The following is a 20329-nucleotide window of genomic DNA, read 5'->3' on the forward strand; positions in this document are numbered from 1 at the left end:
CTGTCCTAATAGGTGTCAAATCTTGCTCCCTGTTTCCTGGACAATGAACCCTGTACTCCTGACCTTGGTGCAGTAAAGATCTTCTTGTTTGAGCTTAAATATTTTTTTTTATTCTGTGTTGCTCCCCTGTTCCAGGGATAAAAAGGGAATGTTGTTGCAGTTTCAGTTCATCTCCTTGTGGATTTGTGCTACTTTTAGGTTGTGCACTCTTCTCCTGTCATGTGGGCTTTTAGCAGCAAATTTAGCAGCTGATTTATCTAGTTGATGGAACTGACTAATAAAATGTAGCAGAGATTCTATTTTTGCCATCCAATTTTATGACACACTCAAATAAAAGACCTGTTCATTTTGCTATCAAGTGTCTTTTTTGGATTTGGAAATCTCGTAGTTCTCAGTGTTTTTCCTAAAATTGCTGCTTTCAGGGCTCTGATGGATTTTGACTGGAAGGAAGGTGAAATATCTCTTTTTCTAGTAGAACTCCAGATGCTCAAAATCTAGAAGACAAGCATAAACGATGAAAATATTACTACTGTTAATTTTAGATCTCAGGACTTTATAGACGTTCTTATCATTATTATGAGAGCTGGTGGTTACTTGTGGTTCTAAAGGCTCAGCAGCAGCAGTATTGTTTAAATTGTGTTATACTTCAGTGTCATTTCTATAACGTGTTTCTTCCCTGTAAAAGCTTGACATATCTCCATTAAGGTGATAGGAATTACTAGTCAAACTTAATCTACGTGTGCATAGAGATTTTATAGGTTTGCTCTGCGTATACAAAAAAACCCCCCTACTTAACATCATCTCCTGGAGGGGAAATTGAAATATATCACTGTTGATGTGTTTCACTGTTTCCATGCATGTACTGTACCTTTGTTTTTGCTCATAACAACCTGGTTGTTTTGCATGTTAGCAAGTTTAGCTCCCAGTGCAACAGGGAGTGCAGTCAGTGCTTTACAGAGGCAGAATGAATGAGATTCTTCCATGGGCACTGGCTGCACTAGTGTTGCCCTGGTTCTTTATGCACTTCCTTTCACATGCTTGGCTATGTCTTGCTTTTCTAGGCTATTTCCCTTGCTGAAGGGTCCATTGCTCTTCTCTAATATTTTCCTGTTAAATCCATTTGGCAATTCCGCTGGGCACATGGTAGCTGTTAGTGTGAGGACTGTCCAGGGCATGCTTCTCTCCAAGGCTGAGTTTGATTGCTTTTGGTAACCTCTGTGTCAGTCCAGTGTATTTTTGCCTTCTTCATCAAAATAGAATCCTGTTCCAGCGTTTCCAGTTTGTTAAGCAGAACAGCTGTGATGGAGGAAGTGAAATGGTGTTCCAGGCAGCAAAACTTTCAACTCATGCCCCCCTTCTTTTGCAGCTTTGTGGACTGAAACCCATGCAACACACAGAAGCAGCTGGGCTCTGATTCAACCCAGCCAACTGTAGGAACTTTACTGCTATTCTTACATTCAGTCTCATCAGACAAGGCTCTCTTCTAGTTCAGAGCAGAGAATGTCACCTTCCAAAGGCTGGGATTTGTCCTTTCTATTAACACAGGGGTTGTATGCTGAACCTTCACAGGCATGTCTGACACAGAGTTATGCTTAAAGCCAGTTTTTTTGGTCTAGATCTAAAATTCCTAAACACAGTGTCATCATTTCTACTCAAAGCTCCATCAATAACTTCTCAAAAACATTGGCACACTGTGCTTTAGCAGGATAGATATAAAGTGTCAGGCAAAAATTGAGTAAAGAAAAACACATCTGCCTGCAAATCCCATCAAGGGGCAGTAGATTTTTGTGGTACATCAACATTGTTTCTACTGTTCTGCAATTCATCAGGATAATTGGTAAACTGATGATCCTGAACCTTCCCGAGCCACAGCAAAACTCTCACACTTCCTGTTGGGTCTGTGTGTGTAAAATCAGAGATAAGCTTGGGCTGAAGCAGTGGGGATTGAGAGGACATGAGGAATATCCTCCATGTATTGCCTGGTAAGATGAACAGCAAAGTAAGAAAAGCTTCAGTGCAGCGTTCTGGCACTCCTTGTTGAATGGGAAAAGAGGGGATGGAAGGAGTGTGAATAAAATGGATACTGTCTGCCTTTGAAAAGTGACAAAAGAAACCTGTATGGCACCTGTATGCAGTGAATTCACTGTCGGGGCAGGTGCAGGACATGGAACCTTCAGGCATTCACAGGCTGCTCCAGTCTTGCACTTCCTTTGCAGGGGAAAGAGACAAAACTCAATCATAGCACCAGGGCAGCTGTAGTGCTCACTGCAGTGCTGATGGAAAGCCAAGAGTCTCCAGTGGGATATCCTGGGAGCTGAGAGAAATGCTGATGAACTGGTACACACACAGTCATGCAGGAGGAAGACAACAGAAAACAAAATCTAGAGGAGCAGCCCCCAAACCCAAACTATTTTTCTGTCTTATCAATCTTATGCTTATTTTAACTGCCATGTAATTAATCCACTGCACTCAATAGCCATGTTTTTAATCACTCTTTGACAAGATTGATTCATTAAAATGCATCATATACCACAATGTAGATTTAAGGTAATTCTGTAATTTGCTTCTCTGGTATGGTTTGCTTGATACCTACCCTGAGCAGATTTGAAAGCTGGGACTGTGTTTGCATGGCTTGTATCTCTGTAGGCCCTACTCTGTATTTTGGTGATCATAAACCACCTGCTAAAACACTGATTTAGTAACCAATGGACAAAGATAATTAACCCAAAATAAATTCATACAATGTTTTATAGCCAGAAGGGGCCAGAGAGTTATAAAAGTTGAGAAAAAAGCTATATGGAGTACTCTCACTGCTGAGAGCAGCTAGGGCTGAATCCTGGTTTGCTGTGTATTGGGTTTTATATGTGACTCCTGCTCTGAATCTTTAGTCATACATGCAAAGTGGTAGGTAAGCATACCTGTACTACAAACAGTGGTGAAGAGGAGCCTTGCTGCTCTGTGTCTCCTACATTCTTGTGCTGAGAAAATAGAGAGGGAGGATTCAAATGTAGTCTTTGATTAGTCTGAAAAGTCTCTGAAAAATGTGTGGTCCCCAGTATTTGGTACTGCAAACACTGTAACTGGTGTTAGACTTCAGTTGCAAAGGCTGTCATCGAGCTCTGCTGGACCTTTTTGTGCATAAATCTGCACACTTGTGTGCTGCAGAACTTGCTGCACACTTGTGGCTGGCTCTGCAATTTGCAGTCTGGCTGGACAGAATCTAAACCTGTCACAGTGGTCACTTCATCTATCCCTGACATGGCTATCTCTGCATTGGAAGCAAAAAGGTGTTTTAACATGACCCACTTCTTCAGCAGGATATTTCTGGTGGGGTAGCAAAGGAAAATGAGCATTCCATTGGAAACAGGCTGATATTTAGGCAGAAGAAAATTACCCTGAGGGAATTTGATCAGGTCAGCTGCACAAACATCTCCTGGAAGATTGGCATTAGATCTTTATTGAGAGCAGATGGCTGGAAGCTGAGTTTGTGCCAGCTTCCTTCTTTGCAGCAGGCAGATACAGTGTGTGTTGGTTGAGGCAGAGGTGAGTTGAGTGAGCTCTACTGAAGCTGGGGTGAGTGAGCCTCATGGGTTTTGCTGTTGTGGGGCATTTTGTGATATAGGAAGGGGGTAAGTTTCATATGAAATAATGATGGATGGGGAGCCCTGTTATTAGAAGCAATTACAAGCTGATTTAGAAGTCTTAGATTTCTTTGGTGAGTAAATAAATGTTCTGAAAATTAAGTTTCTTGAAGGGACTATGCTGCTTATTGCAGTTTAGTTCCAAAATACATACTTAAAACTGTATGTTATGAAGGGCATAGTTCTTAAATCAAACACTTTGCAAAGGGTAGCCATTAAAGATCACTCACCAATGTAAACCAAGACCTCAAAGCCATCATCAGTTAGAGTCATACCTGGGATCAGAATCAAACATGTTCTTCCATGCCAGCAAACCAGGCTGACAGCAATGCCTGAGGCTTTCCATGGTGTGCTGTGCTTTTCTCCTTTGGTGACTGAAAGTTTAGACAAAGTAAATAATTCTGGAAGTTTCTAAATTTTGTTCGTTCATTTATTTTTCTTCAAATGTGTAAACTTTTGTGTAATGGATTGGAGGTCTTTTTCCTCTACAGTGCTCCTATAACAATTCTAGGAAGTAGCTCCTTTTTTAAAGCTGATTATCTTCTATTTCTCCTTGTGCTTCTCTTCTTTTGGGAGCTACAGGATCTTACAATAAAATGTAATGAGGAAGAAAAATCACTAAGCACAGAGACATTTTCCAAGGTTTCGCTGACCAACTTGCGTAGACCAGCAGTTCCAGATCTCTCCACTGACCTGGGGATGAACATCTTCAAAAAGGTGAGTGAAAGACACTTTAATTCACATATGATTCAGCACCTCAGTGTCTTCCTAAGTAGCTGCTGAAGGTCTGCTCAGACTATATATTCATGAGGTCTGCTTGGAATATAAATTCATGCCATATGTGAGATTATCATCCCTTTTCGTTGGTATTGATTCTGTATGTTATTACACTGGATTTTATATGCACATCCTGAACATAATACTGAAGTCTTTATTCAAGTAATTGTCATGATAAAACTGCATGAAAGGAGGCCACTCAAACAGTGCTGAATTTTAAGTGCCAATGCTCACTGTAGGTCCAGCTAATTCAGTGAGTTCTGATTTTTTTACCTCGCCTTAGCTCTGGGTTTCCAACCATCCATTCCATGCTCAAGGTCAAAGAATGTCATTAAATTATCTGAGGGCATCCACCCCAGCTTAGGGCAAGACTGAAATCCTTCAAATGCTCACAGGATCCCAGCATGTAATTTAGATTCTGCCATGGGAAATGGCCAAGATAAAATGTTCAGAGTGGAGAGTTTATACTTGGGAAGTAAATCTGTGTTATCTTTCCCCCTCAAGTGGTTGTTTTCTGTTGGGTTTTTCTGGGATATTTTTTCTGTTATTTTATATTTGCATACATCTATGTGCACAAACAACAGGATGGGAATGCTGGAGCAGCTGTCTCTAGGTTTTTATTCCATCACAATCATCAGCCTCATTTTACAGAACCAAGAAGGGAGATGGAACAGCTTCAGCTGCTAGCACAGCAGACCAAGTTCTCTTTGTTCCAAAGTCCTTTAAAAACTTTCTAGCCAACAGCATCATATTAAAAGCTGGCAAGCATTTGCTCAGGCCAATTAATAAAGCCACACGTACATCTTGCTTTGAACAATGCTTGCTTTTAATGGCTTAAAACAATTGATAAAGCTTCATTATTGAGCTTACATATTTCTACTATCTTGCTGAACATTTTCCTGAGGCCTATCTTTACACAGCTCACAGCTTTATAGTTTCTTGTCCTTGCATCTTCAGCATTCTTGCACTTCTGCATCTTGAGATCTGCTTTCACACAGCTTCCTGAGAGTTTTATACCTTTTCTCTTTCCCACAGTTTTCCATGCCTCAAATCTTCCTAACTGCCCCTATATGTGCTCCTCCTCCTGCAGTTTAAGAGCCGCAAGGAGGACAGGGAGCGCGAGCGCAAGGGGTCCATTCCATTCCACCACACCGGGAAGAAGCGGCAGCGAAGGATGGGGGTGCCCTTCCTCCTCCACGAGGATCACTTGGATGTCTCACCCACCCGCAGCACGTTCTCCTTTGGCAGCTTCTCTGGCATTGGGGAGGACCGGCGTGGCATTGAGAGAGGAGGATGGCAGACTACCCTCTTAGGTGAGATATTGCTGTCTCTGCCCCAGGCTCCGTGTGGTTCCTGTCCTGAACGTCCAGAGAACAGCAGGGGTTATTTCTTCATCCAGTCCTGTTGTCACCCTATGTCCTCAGTTCTGTTTCCAGCATTACACCTCTGTTGGTAACTGCTCACTCTCACTGCTTGAAGGACTTATGCTTCAGTTCACTTTTTCTCTGAAAACTAGCATCTTTACTGAAATAATAGCTATGGTGGGAGCCTGTAGTGATCCGTGTTCCACTTGAGTACACTTCCCTGTGTGGTAGCAAGCGTTGCAGAAATGCAGCTTCAAATAGATTCAAAGAATGTTTGCATTCCCTTCTCTGAAAGAGGAATCATTGGAGATGCAGCAGTATCATTAGTATGACAATTATTAGCAGCAATGTCATCAGTATCATTGATAATGTTATTAGTATGCCAAAAAGTTCTATTCACAGTTTTCCTGGAGTGCATATTGAATACAGTATAAATAGGATATTTTCTCAGTAAGACTTATACTGTCTTGATATTGGAGAGGTACAGTGTTAGAACCTAAAAATTGCCTACTTCAAGTTTCTAAGATCACTAAACAGTTTTTTTTTCTTTATGTTCTTGAAGAATTTACTTTGTCTAGCACTCCTCATCCTAATATATTTTTGGGGGCAAGAGGAGAAGAAACTAAATTCCTATAACATTTCCCAAAGGGTGGAGTCATGCAGTGCTGATCAGTCTTATTTTCTTTAAGGTGCTGGTGGTTAAGAATGCAGGTGTCAGCTAAATCATTCTGTGCTGAGGGGAAGAGCCATGCAGAGAGTTTGGACCATTTGATCTCTATGTCCATGAACCCACATGAGGGATCCCACCATAATGTTTGGTTCTTCTCCACAGTGTGATGACAAGCCTTGATTTTTACAGACTCCAGTCCTTTAATTTTTAACATCTGCCGCTGTAGCCAGCCACCCCTCTGGTCTTTAAAATATCCATTTCTTGTCGTTGCCCTAGGAAAGTTTACCAGGAGGGGAAGCTCTGACACGGCCACAGAGATGGAGGGGCTGAGTGCCCGGCACTCCCACTCCCATCACACGCTGGTCTCGGAGCTGCCAGACCCCTCAAACAGCCACGGAGACAACACAGTCAAAGAAGGTAAAATTCAACACATCAGGACAGACACTTCGCTGAAAAATCAACCCCAGAAAGTGGAAGGAAGTGTTACTGTTTCTATTTGTGTTTGACTAATTGATTTTTATTTTTTTTTTGTGTTATGAAGAAGATGTTTCAAACCATTCATGTTTATCTGACACAGTTGTTAAAACAATTGGTGGCCATCACCAGGGAGAGGGCATTGTTTGGGGTTTTCTTGCCTTACCACAAAACAACAAAAAAATGTGAACAGAAACTTGGTATTGCTATCTTTAATGGTTTCACAATGAAAAAAGAAAGCTTTCTGTTATCCATTATTGATTTTTTCTGGTTGGTAGCAATGAAATTACAAAAAAAGTCCCAGGGTAAACAAGAGAGACTTCAGGGCTTTGGGATGACTGATTAAAGTAAGAGGGGCAAAAATAGTGTTCTCCTGTAGCCTTCCAGTTGTAAGAAATGATGAGGGAAGACAGGAAGAGCCAGAAGATCAATGTCTGGATCTGCACCTGATGACACTGGGAAAATTTGGGGGGTTTTGATCATGGGCTGGTTTACATGACACCAGGTCTGTTGGAGACAGACAGACTGCTCTTGACCCGAAGTGGGAAAAGGATCTTTTCACAGGAGATATCAAGGCTTGCTGAGAGAGCTTTAAACTGAATTTGAAGAGGGAAATGGTCAGTCTTGATGATCTGAGAGGTCTTTTCCAGCCTTAATTATTCTATGTTTCTGTGTAGGATTTAGATATGGGTTTTTGTTAACCAATTCTAAAAAATCAGGGAAACAAGAAAAGATCTACCCTTGGATAATCATCAAATTTGGTAGCTCAGGAACCAAATATCCTAAAGCAATCTTTATTGTTATCTTCACAATACCAATTTCAGTGAATGCCATTAAAAAGTCATACTTACCAGAAAGAAATTCTCTGATACAAGCAGCTGATTCCTACTCTGATCATTGACCAAATTGTGGCCTCGTTCATGGTACTGCTGTTGGCCTTAGAATGTTTCTCCTAATTAATAGTGCCAGTTCAGTGCTAGCAGGACTGCACAAGCTGTCAGGAAATGTGATTGCCCCTCTGGCATTGTATAACCAGTCCATTGCTTGCTAAATGTATTAGATAAAATTAGTTTATTAATTAGAATATATGTAATAGCCATAGGAAGAGGTTCTTTTTTATTCTCTAGCCCTGTAACCAGTGTCTGGCAGATGATGGTCTAAACAACCCTATGGGGGACCCAGTGTCTTTCTACCCTGGAGGGTTCATAAACCTGCTTGCAGAGCACTGTGCATGGGAAATTACTAACACTGTTGCCTGGAAATCAGCATGAGTTGTAAAAAAAATGAAGCATCCTTGGTAAAATTTTGCATTTATAGCCAGCTTGCTAATCTGAGCAATTCAAAGTTCCTGTCTCTGAACACTGTGAGCTTAATTCAGCAGTACCTTTCTCATCAGACAGCTCTGCATTTTGGAGGTGGCTCAGACTATCACAGGTACTGGTTTTTTCAACTGGTGTGATGGAATGTTCCAAATTGATGTGACTTGGAAAGCTGTTTCAGATTTGTGCTGTGGTTCCCCTGCCTTCACCCCTGCCTTTCAGCTGCAGAGTCCTTTCTCTTTGCCCTGCAGGGGCACTGCTGCTTTTAAGATGAGGCACTGGACTGACGCAGGGATAAAAATCCTTTTGGATTAGATTTAGAATGTCTGAGTTGCCTGATCTACTTGACTGCCCATTTAACCAAGATCAGCTTAAGCTGCCAGAGAACTGAACTGCTGGAGCAAGCTTGTTGTTGCTGTAATTTACACTGTCTCAAAAGAAGGAATGAGTTAACCTTTGATCCCTGTATGCATGATAGGAATTAGGAACTTGTTGTTTCTTTTGACATTACAAACCACTTTAAGAGCTGCTCCCTTGAGACAAGCTGAGCCCCAATCTTCCATTCCAAAACTACAGAGACAGAAATGGACAGGTAGCTGTTTTCCTCTCTGCAGTGCGCTCCCAGATCTCCACCATCACTGTGGCAACCTTCAACACTACCCTGGCCTCGTTCAACGTGGGCTACGCCGATTTCTTCAGTGAGCACATGAGGAAGCTTTGCAACCAGGTGCCCATCCCTGAGATGCCCCACGAGCCACTTGCATGTGCCAACCTCCCACGGAGCCTGACAGACTCCTGCATCAATTACAGCTGCTTGGAGGACACAGATCACATTGATGGAACCAACAGCTTTGTCCACAAGAATGGCATGCTGGATCTCTCGGTAATTGGCAAGGAACGAGGAAAGCCAGGTCCCTCTTCTGTCAATATAGCTGTACCATTGAGATCAGGGGTTGGATGGGCTTTTCTTCCACCTCTTTATATGACTTCTCTCAGCAGTATATAAAGGTCAGTCAGATACATTTGTGCATATCCTAAAAGTCTCCTCTGAGAAACTGCAACTCCTGTTACTCCTTGCAAGGAGTGCATGTGCATGTGGATTGCACACATCAAATCCTAACTGGTATTACGTAATGGCTGTGTTCCTGGGGCATGCACCAAATTCCCTATAAAATAGCATAAGAATGAGTAGCACCTTTCTTCTAGCACCTTAAACTTCACTTTTTCTGTTTTCCCCTTAATGATTTGCCAGCTCTTGGTGCACTGAAGCACTTAGGCTCACAGATGTCATCTCATGGTTTCCTTTTCAGCCTGACTGTGCCCAGCCTGTGGTTTCTTGTCTGACATCTAGATCGTAGGTTTTTGGTATTCAGGGTTGTGTATTATTTGTTCAGAGTTTGTACTGTGCCTGCTGTAATGAGTCTCTGGAATCTAGAATTTTGAGGCATTAAATATAACTAGGAGAGAAAGTAGTTCTGGCTTTAAATGTGATGTTTGAATCTCTCAGGTGGTCCTGAAGGCTGTTTACTTGGTTCTGAACCACGACATCAGTTCCCGGATTTGTGATGTGGCGCTGAACATCGTGGAGTGCTTACTGCAACTTGGTGTGGTGCCCTGCGTGGAGAAAGCTCGGAGGAAGAGTGAGAACAAAGAAAATGAGGCCCCTGAAAAGAGACCAAGTGAAGGATCCTTCCAGCTTAAAGGGGCTGCTTCTGGTTCAGCTTGTGGGTTTGGACCACCGCCAATTAGTGGAGCTGGAGATGGAGAAGAAGAAGGAGGTGGTGGAGGTGGTGGAGGTGGAGGTGATGGAGGTGGTGGAGGAGGAGGAGGGCCATATGAGAAGAATGACAAAAAACAAGAAAAGGTTTGTCTGGCTTCTCTCTTTATACAATTCCAAATATATTGTAATGTAATTTCTGTCAAGGTTGATGTACGCGACTGCCCTTCTGTTCTGCTCTGGTGCTCACTTGGGGTTCTGCTGAGGAAACATGATTAGCAATTCAAGTGCTGTAACTACTCTGGAGAAGCAACTGCCAAAAGTGGAGTTTTTGAGCCTGGCATGGACATCTTCAGTATCTTGACAAAGTGTTTGAAACGCTCAATCACAATGTGTTTGTTTCAGGCTTATTATTCATAACTTGTAAAGAAAAAACGAAACCCAGTGTGTGAGCACAGTTTCTTTTATTTGATTACCAGAAGTCATATTTTTTTCAGTATTGCTATGAGAACTGGGAGATGCTATATTGCTGACCTCTGAAGTTGCAACTTAAAATAGCATAATATCTAAGACATTTTAAAAAGATGTTTGGTTTACTACTCAGCCAAGCCAACTCTGTTTTTCAGGGATAAATTTTTCAAGTAAGTTCTGAATGGTATGCATAGCAGCATGTAGGGACTTCACATTTATAGCATAACTTTTTGATGGGAGTTGAAAGGGAGGGGGTTGGCCTCTAAACTTTAAAAATAATTGGAGTAAGCACTTCAGGAGTAACACTCAGTAGTGGAGTGTCTGAGATGCGAAATGGAAGGCAGTTTACCAAAAGTAAAATGCTGACAAAATGCCAGTGTTTGTGCCAGGGTTACACACCATCTTTCCCTCTGTGACCCTCAGGATGAAGGCCCATCTGTCAGCACCCACAGGCTGGCACTCACAATGCTGATCAAAATTGTGAAGTCCTTGGGTTGTGCTTATGGTTGTGGAGAAGGACACCGAGGGCTCTCTGGAGATCGCCTGAGACACCAGGTATTCCGGGAGAATGTAAGAGAATTAAAGCTCATTAAAGTGTCCCCCCTTGTACTTTTGACATCAGCTGCTGAGATTGTTGCCTGCCCCCTCTGTAGCTTTCCCTGTATTGACAAGCAAATGTGTTGCTTTCTGTCGCAGCTCACAGACTGTGTTGCAGCCCAGCTTTAGCAGATTTTCAGCTCTAGTGTTGCCTTCCAGTCCTGGGGCTTTCTAAGAGCACACCTGGGGCCCAGGGTGCTTCTGACCACCCCAGCAGATGGGTTGGGACAATACATGGGAGAAAATTCCATGTGTGAGCTGGTGTTAGTCATTTTTCACAGGACAGTACCCCTAAAGGGAATGCTGCTTACAAGAGGTGCAGCTATCTTGGGTTGCCTATGTAAATCCAAAAGTCTAAGGTGTAAGTGTGTCCACCTTTCCTAGTGGTGTTTATGACTGGTTGCTGCTGGGCTGCTCCATCAGCTCCTGATAGTTGGAGTGCACTGTGTTTGCACTATACTTGTTCTGTTGTTCTGCAAGGAAACAAAAGACTCACTCATGACCCTTTGAAGGATATGGTGGGTCATCACTGTTGAGTCCTAACGTTTTTGGTTCTGCACCAGTTAAGACATTGGAAAGTGCCCACAATGTAGCCCAGACATCAGATTTAATCCAGAAGAGTTTGTCTCCTTGAGATCAGTCCAAGTTCCTGTTAAATAGGAGCCTTTCAAAGGCCTTCTCAGTGCATGCCCTCCTCACCTTGTGTGCTTGCAGAAGGGAACATTTTTCATGACTATAATGAGAGTTGCTAATCCCATGGGATGTGTGTGAAACAGATTCTTCTCCATGGCTTTGGTTAGCTTGAGCCATGCCCAACAGAGCTGTAATGAGGTTCTGGGCTCTGAGGTTGATTTCTCAGAGATGGATTGGCTGCTCTGTATCCTTGCAGTGTTGTGTTAGCTAGATTTCCAGGTACTGCAGGAGTGGACACTGCTGCACAAGATGAGAGACATCCAGTGGGAACAGTAGAAAGGTTCTGCACTGTTGAACAGGTACCATATTCATCACAATTTCAGTTAGACTTTTCTGTTGGAGCTGAGGCAGCAAAGCATTTAGACCTAGGCATAATATTAAGTATAAATTAGTATGTCTCTTGGAACCAAGATACTTATCATGCCCATTGAATTGAGGAAAATATTTTCCTACATGTGTGGGTCTGCTACATTTTCTGTGTGTTTGTCTGGCCAAACTGCTTTGCATGCACCATTTGTGTTGACTGCGTGGACAATCATGTCTGAGTTTACTGGAAAGACTGTAGATAACAAGATTATTGTAGATAACAAGATTATTGTAGATAACAGGATTATTGTAGATAACAGGAGAGTTCATGTTTCCTGTAGAGATGCTATTTCAAATTCCTTTAACTCCAGGCTGCATGGGGTCCCAGTAGGATGGATAGTTTTGTGATAAGAAGTTGACAATGAATAGCTTTTAAGTAAAAAGTTAGTGTTTTATACAATGTAAATTGGTCATGTAAATTGGGTATGCAATAATTAGGTGCATTCAGTAGGTTGGATCTGAGTTGGAGGGTGAAAATCAGATGCCTAAGCATAAGAACCTGTTCCACCAAGGCAATGAGCATTGACAGAGGTGATACATTCCCAGTTCATTTACATCCAGTGAGATTTTACTTTGGGGCTGGACAGAGGAAGAGAGGACTTGAGATAAGCTGATAGTGGCTTCATCCCCACCTCAAACAATGGCACCCATTCTGGTGCACTCTCTTTTGTGCTGAATTTAGTGTTGGCTCCAGAGGTGAACATCTCTTGTTAAGGGGCCAGTCAGAGACAGGAGAGCACTGGCTAAGTACAAAATAACCTTGCTCTTGCTAGCAAAACTTGAACACATACTTTGATGTGATATGATTTGATGGACACTGTTTCAGGCCCAGAACTGCCTCACGAAACTGTACAAACTGGATAAGGCACAATTCCGGCAGACCGTGAGAGATTATGTGAACAAGGATTCTCTCAATAACGTGGTGGATTTCCTGCATGCTTTACTGGGATTCTGCATGGAGCCCGCCACTGACAGTAAGTATACCTGGCATCAGAAACTGTCACTTGTGTATTCTTCAACTGTGCCATCAGAAAGAAGCCACATTCGTGTCCTTTACAAACCACAAAATGTGATTCTCAGAATACATAAACTATATCCTTAGCCAGTGGGGGTCAAGGGTGTTGGATCATTTTGAATCTGATCATCCAGTGATCTTGCCTGAAGATCACACAGTGCACCTGAAAATGAAGGGCTCCCTTTGGTTCATCCTACCTCTTGTTCATGGCTCTTCACAGAAGAGGTTTTCATTACACAATGCCTCAGGCAGCATCAGGAGGTTTTCTGCTCCATGACATGTCAAGGCACCAGGTGGAATGGCCTGTTTAATACACAGTTTATTCTGAATGGAGATATAATTGAGCTTTAAAACCCTCTGTGATGCCTTAGACAAGGCAGTAAGCAGCAAGAACAGCTTGAATGAATGAGAATATGGACACACACAGATGCCTGTGCCTGCAGCTGCAAATGTGCATGCATGTGTATAGGGAGGGTTGAGGATTTTTCTTTAAGTTAGGAAAATTCTGTTCTAATATCTGCTGTATTAGAACAATCAAACATTTAAGCTTGGTCACTGCATGAAACAACAGTTAAGAGTGACTGTTTACAGTGTAGGAATAGCTCCTCAAACACTTGGGGAGTCTGACTAATTAATTAGCCTGTCTTTGATGCCAGGAATTTCAGAGAAAGAATCAAAGAACATTATACAGCCAGCTTTCATGAAGAAGATTCCCATGACATTTCCCTAAGTATTCATCAATTATTGACTGGCTTATTCTTTGAAGCACGGCATCTCATGCAGCTCTTGGAAGTAATTTCTCTCATCTCAGGAAACTGGGATTTTTTTTGCAATTCATGTAAATGTGTAACTCTTTTTTGAGTTTTTCTGAAAGCTTGGTGTCCTTGTGCACCTTCCAAGAAAAGCATTCCTATAGTTCAGAAGATTTTCAGTTCATGGGTGTTGTCACTTTGCTGCTTAATCCAACATCTCTTATCCCTTAGAATGGTAACTAGAAAAGATGGAGTTATTGTTCAAATTTTAAGCCTTATTCTGCACTTCTCTAAATGAGAGATGTAGATTAAACAAATCTAGAATTGTCCTGATGTTTTCAATCCTTTTCCATAATAAAGCTATTTCTGGGAAGCTTTCATATTTATTTTACCTTTTGCTTCTGCTATATTTTTGTGGGGTGGGATTGTGAGAACTGAGCATAGGATATGAGGTGGGGACATGTCCTTGTCTCATGTATCATAATCCCTTTACATGCATCTTTAAGCTCTCTCTTTTAAACTGTTCCCAACAAGATGGCTTGCTTATGCTTGAATTTTGCAGATAAAGCTGGATTTGGGAATAATTTCACCACAGTGGACAACAAGTCTACAGCCCAGAGCGTGGAAGGTATTATTGTGAGTGCCATGTTCAAGTCACTGATCACTCGCTGTGCATCCACTACACATGAACTCCACAGCCCAGAAAACCTGGTAAGCACTCGATACCACGTTAACAAAGTTATTTTTTCACTTGGGTGTCACCAATGAGACTTTACAGTGAATGATTCATTCAGTTTGGCCAAATCCGTGTAGCAAATGATGCAGGTGCAGCTGAAAAATTATATAGATGTGATGGCCTTTTTGCATGTCTGGCTTGGAACCTGGGAACTTAGGAAAAAAGTTGTGCACTCTGAATGAAAATTTCTTCTCTGTTCAAGCAGCTTCTGTGTTTTTCCAAATGGATAAGCAGCATAGTCTGGAGGGATTAATGAACAAGAAGAGCAACAGCATTCTGGTTTGTATCAGCAATAATGGGGCCAGCAGGTCCAGGTGTCTTCTCCCTGTACTGGGCACTGGTGAAGCTGCATCTCAGAATCTGGGCCACTCACTAAAGAAGGACATTGAGGTGCTGCAGCACGTCCATAGAAGGGAAATGGGGCTGGGAAAGGGTCTGGGGCACACATCCTATGAGGAGCAGCTGAAGGAAATGGAGTTGCTGAGTCTGGAGAGCAGGAGGCTCAGGGGAGACCTTCTTGCTCTCTGCAGCTTCCAGACAGGAGGTTACAACCACAAGGTGTGGGTCAGTCTCTTGTCCCAGGTAAAAGTGACAGGACAAAAGGAAATGGTCTCAAGGTGCATCAGAGGAGGTTTACATTAGATATTAGGAAAAATTTCTTCACTGAAAGGGGAGGTCAGGTATTGCAACAGGCTGCTCAGGGAAGTAGTGAAATCACTATCCCTGAAGGAATTTGAAAGACAAGTGAATGTGGAACCAGAGACATGGTTTTCTGGTGGGCTGGACAGTGCTGTGTTAATGGTTGGATTCAAGGATCTTAAGTCATTTCCAGCCTCAGTTATTCTATGATTCTAAGACCATAGCTCCCACAAATCAACTTTCAGCAAAGTCAAAGGCAGTTCACTTGGTTAACCACATGGCCCGCCAGTGCCAGATTATGTGAATTACTGAACAGCAGCTTGGTAGATCTTCCCAAGGTTTAGACAAACATTCAATTTACTAAACACATGGAAGAAAGGAAGGTTTTGCTTTTTGCCACGTATATGTTGTCTTCCCAGAGAAGTCAGGAGACTGGATGACATGACAGTTCTTCTTCCAAACTGGTATACTCCAGCAGCTAGTCTCAGGCCACCTGCTGTGTTATCAGAAATTTCTGTATTTTCGGAAATTAGGATTTTTCATGGAAGCAAACAAGAAACTTTCTTATGTTCCATCCTTACAGAAGAGCTGTAGAGGCACTGAAGTCCAGCTAAAGGGGCAGTAGTGCTCTGTGAGGTGAACGGAGTAGGAGAATGAAAACTATATAAATGCCTTAAACCAGCAGAATAGTCTACCTATGTCCAAATCCTCTAGATCTTATGGATATTCCTCCTTTGGAATGTTTCTCATAAAAGATTATTTGGTGGCATACAGAAAAACCTGCCCCATTATTGGACCTAGATTAGGAGCACCGAGTGTAAATTTTTCTTATAAGTTGTATATCTTTCTAGACTTTGTTTTAGTGTGTAAGTTGAAATTTATCCCTAAGGGGAACACTGCTAATTGTGCCTGTATGGAGAATACAGCATGTAAAGCATGTGTGCAGATTTGTTGTTGTTTTGTCATTCTTTAATCTTGTGGTCAATATCTTACTTTTTAAAAAAACCTTAATCAGGATACAGGTCCAGTTATAAGTTTGTTGGGGTTTTTGTGTTTTGTTTTCCTTTGCTCCTTGCTGGGAATTGCCAGAGTAATCCAAGGTCTTTCAGGAAAGCTCATAGATCAAAAATCAGGCCCTGTAAAACTGTTTCCTCCATCCCCTTGCCCTCAGATTTGCACATCACAGATGTGCACGAATGTTGAGAACTAGAAAGGGCCTTGACTGTAGGAGGTAGGTTAGGGGATGAGTGTCATTCCTCTCACTTCATATGATGTGAAGCTCTAAAATAATAGGGGAAAAAATCTGAAGACACCCACTGGTTCTGAAAAAAACCATGCAGTTGTTTATACTCTACATCCTCTCACGTACATCTGAGATATTTTGTACCTTTTAAGTTTGCTGTCTAGATGAATGGTATAAAACAAACTTTAAGTCATCTTGGTAGCTCCCTCATTTCATGGGTCTTTTAGCCTCTGATGCCTCTCCATCTGCTGTATCCCATTGCAGATCATGTTCCATAATAATGCTCCTCCTTGTCCACTTCTTCTGAGTGCATTATGAGTTTCCAGACAAAAACCACAAACCATAAACCTGGAAAGCAGATCACACAACAGCCACAGGAGAAGTTATGGCCTGGTGAAGTAGCTCAGAAAGCATTGGCTCTCACTGCTTCTTTAGAAAGTTCAGACTGAAATTGTTCTTTTTCATGGTGTCTTACTGCTCAGGGCTTGTACTGTGATATCCGACAGCTGGTCCAGTTTATCAAGGAGGCTCATGGGAATGTGTTTCGGAGAGTGGCCCTCAGTGCCCTCTTGGACAGTGCTGAAAAGTTAATACCAGGAAAAAAGACAGAGGAAACAGAGCAAGAGCCAAAACCTTCTGGGAGCAAAAGGTGGGTATCAGGAGGGAGAAGGTAAATGACTGACTTGTGTATGACTCTATGGCTATCTGTGCTGAGCACAAACATTAGAAGTCCAAGGGATTGTTTTAACTTTATAGCATGTCAGTTCTGGATGTGCAGACTTTTGCTGTGGCAGCAGCCTCTTTTAAAATTTAATGATCTGAGATTGCAACAAATTTGCTGAGAAAGCATTGGCAGTCTCATGTAAGAGGCATAAGAGACAAGTGCCATGGAAACACTGGGATAAGCAAAGGTTAAGAGAAATAAGAAGCATAGGGTCACTCCCAAAGCACTCTGTGGATTTACTTTTTAATATGCATCACATCCTTTGGGCTGTGTACCTGTTGTACTGACAGGTAAACCCTGGTGTGCAAAACAAGTCCCAGAAGAAATCTAATACTGACATGCTTCTTTATCAAAAAGAAATTTCCTCTGGTGCTTTGAGGAATTTGTCTTATTGAAATGTTGGGAAGAAGGATTAAGAAAGTAGAAAAGGTCCTGAAAACCTTGGCTTTGGTGCTAGGAGCGGAAGCTTTTTTTGGCAATAATACGTCTATAGAGACAGTAAGTTGCTAAGGTTTCCATATGCAGTTGTGTGTGATGACCATGAGATGGGCCATCCATGTCTTTTGGCTGATGGTTTGTCCTGTCTGTGCAGATCTGAAGCAGGAAGTGTCATCATTGACAAAGGCCAGGCCTCAGCTGCCCCTGATGAATGCCGGAGTTACGTCTCGAGCCGCCCGATGCAAACTCCAGAACAGTAAGGAAATATTGAATTGTTCAATGTGTTAGTGCCAGCAGCTTCCTTCTGGGGTTAGTACAAATGGACAGGATAGCAGACTTACCCATTTGGATGGTACAGCAAACTACTGAGTGTCTACACAGGAGCTACTGCAAACAAACAGGTAATGCCTATTTTTAATGCTGCCAACTGGACTGTCTTGGTTTGAAAGACAGGTGTTTGCTAAGGAAGGCAAGAGCCTCTCTTGAAATGGAAAATGTAAACCTCTTCCCTCTAAATTTTGAAATTAAGGAGTTCTTAGGCAAAGAAATGGGAATAGGAGTAACAGTTCTTTACTAGAAAAATTAAAATTAAAAAAAATACAGTAATACAAAACAACAAAACATTAACAGAGTCAAAATACAACCTGACACCCCATCAGTCAGTCAGGGTGTTGGGAGCAGTCCCATTAAATGGTGGCTGCAACCCTCCTGCAGTGACAGATGTGGTTCTGTTGGAGCAGTGCTCCTGTAGAAGGGGGAAGTTTTCCTCCAAAAGTTCAGTGATGATGTAGATGGGTCTGGTTTTCCTCTGGAATCCAGTGGAAAAAGGCGACTCTGATGTTCCAAATCTCAGTTTTTACCTAAGCAGGAAACGCTTGATTCAGATTTCTGGCAGTAACTCTTTTTAGTGGCTGCCTGAACCCCAGATCACTCTCACTTCTCAAGTTCTTAATAACGGCCAATTAGATCTATTATAACATTAATTATTTATTTAATAGATACAGATTTAACTGTCATAAGACTTCAACAGATTGCTTACTACACAGGATAAACAAAAGAAACACTACTAGTAGATGAACTGTCGGGTGCACTAAAACAATAAGGTACCTACATTACAGCTAGAGAAAAAATAGTATAGATTAGGATTCAATGTATTTTACCATCCAGTTTCTGATGAGGCATGCATAAAAAATCCTTTGCTCTTAATTTCTGGAAAAGTAACCATGAAGATGCATCCAAGCTTGGGGAATGAGCCCTATAGGTTTCCAGGGAGTGTGCATGAGACTTCTGCCTCCATGAAAATTTGTGTAGCTTTTATAGTTGCAAAGGAAAGTGTCTCTTGGTTAATGATTCCTTGCTTATCTCTTTACATCTCGCTGTCAAGGTAAGGGATGTTCATTGTCAGCTCTGGGTCTCACCTCTTTGGCACCAGATTCCCTTTTGGGCATCTGTCTGGCCTGGGTTATCTCACCCATGTGCTCCAGCTGGTAGACAGAGCAGATAAGCTTCCTGTGGTAGAGGGGGGAATGACATTCTGCCACAGTGGAGAAGTGTCTAAGGGTAGAAAAGATGGTTATTTTGTGTCTTGAACAAAATTGAGTGTGTTGTCCCACCAAGAATGGTACGTTTGGAATCCAAAATGCAAAAAACCTCAAGTAATAGAGAGGTTAGGAGAGGGCTACACAAAGGAGGTCTCATCTCCCTGAGCATTCCAACTTCACTGAGATGCAGTTCACGCTTTGCACACCCTCTGTTCCAGCGATGAGCAAATCCAAGGGGCCAATCTGGGACGTAAGGACTTCTGGCGAAAGATGTTTAAGTCCCAAAGTGCAGCGAGTGACACCAGCAGTCAGTCTGAGCAGGACACATCCGAGTGCACCACTGCTCACTCTGGAACCACCACGGACAGGCGCTCCCGCTCTCGCTCCCGAAGAATCTCCCTTCGGAAGAAACTCAAACTTCCCATAGGTACATGCATGTCTCCTTCTATTCTATATACATACTGCACGTGCAGAGAAATACAGCTGGATGTAGCTGTCTAAAGAAATACTGCAACACAATTCCTTATTGTCCATATGTTCTCCCAAAAAAAGCTGTGCTTTGCTGCTCTCTCCATTTTACAGGTGTGGAACTGAAGCAAAGGGAAGTGTAAGCAATTTGCCAAAGATATCGGGGGATATTTTTATCAAAATAGATTATTGAAATTTTTCCCTCAAAGTAGTAGGTTAGTACTGTAATCTCACAGGCACTGTTCCTCTCTGTAGAAGAGAAATATTCCAAATTAACATTTGTTAGACAGAGAATATATCCGTTACAATTCCCAGGACCTGGCCTTTCATGGTAGTTAATACATGTTACACGAAAATGTTACCTTACATTTTTCCCCCATTTTCCCACGCCTTTGTGTGGCAATTGCTAAGAAATAGCAGTATATTCTAGAAAGAATGTTTAGATTTGTACTGAGTGGCTTATTCTCCAACAGGGAATTGGCTGAAGCGCTCCTCCCTCTCTGGCCTGGCTGATGGAGTGGAAGATCTCCTGGATATCAGCTCTGTCGACCGTCTCTCCTTCATCAGGCAGAGCTCCAAGGTAAATGTGTCAGGCTGGGTTACACAGAGCTTAAAAAGGCAGGATCTGGCTGATTTTAGCTGCACGTAGAAACATTTCTATTCGATATGGATTTTGCAGCTAAC

General features: G+C 42.2%; 1 protein-coding gene across 3 annotated transcripts in view; it reads left to right on the top strand.

Annotated features, from left to right (window-relative positions):
* Positions 1–20329, top strand: part of UNC80 (unc-80 homolog, NALCN channel complex subunit) — a 119890-nt gene that overhangs the window by 18754 nt on the left and 80807 nt on the right. Inside the window, exons 9-20 of one of the 3 annotated variants that reach the window (XM_062506764.1) lie at positions 4224–4358; positions 5509–5731; positions 6729–6869; positions 8860–9128; positions 9753–10109; positions 10857–11003; positions 12916–13063; positions 14419–14567; positions 16957–17123; positions 17791–17892; positions 19396–19610; positions 20119–20225. In XM_062506764.1, coding sequence (XP_062362748.1) covers positions 4224–4358; positions 5509–5731; positions 6729–6869; positions 8860–9128; positions 9753–10109; positions 10857–11003; positions 12916–13063; positions 14419–14567; positions 16957–17123; positions 17791–17892; positions 19396–19610; positions 20119–20225 — 2160 coding nt within the window. The remainder of the gene's footprint in view (positions 1–4223; positions 4359–5508; positions 5732–6728; positions 6870–8859; positions 9129–9752; positions 10110–10856; positions 11004–12915; positions 13064–14418; positions 14568–16956; positions 17124–17790; positions 17893–19395; positions 19611–20118; positions 20226–20329) is intronic. The other 2 variants (XM_062506763.1, XM_062506765.1) reach the window with 2 other exon arrangements.

The sequence above is a fragment of the Cinclus cinclus genome, chromosome 21 (assembly GCF_963662255.1).
Source record: "Cinclus cinclus chromosome 21, bCinCin1.1, whole genome shotgun sequence".
NCBI classification, from domain to species: Eukaryota; Metazoa; Chordata; class Aves; order Passeriformes; family Cinclidae; genus Cinclus; species Cinclus cinclus.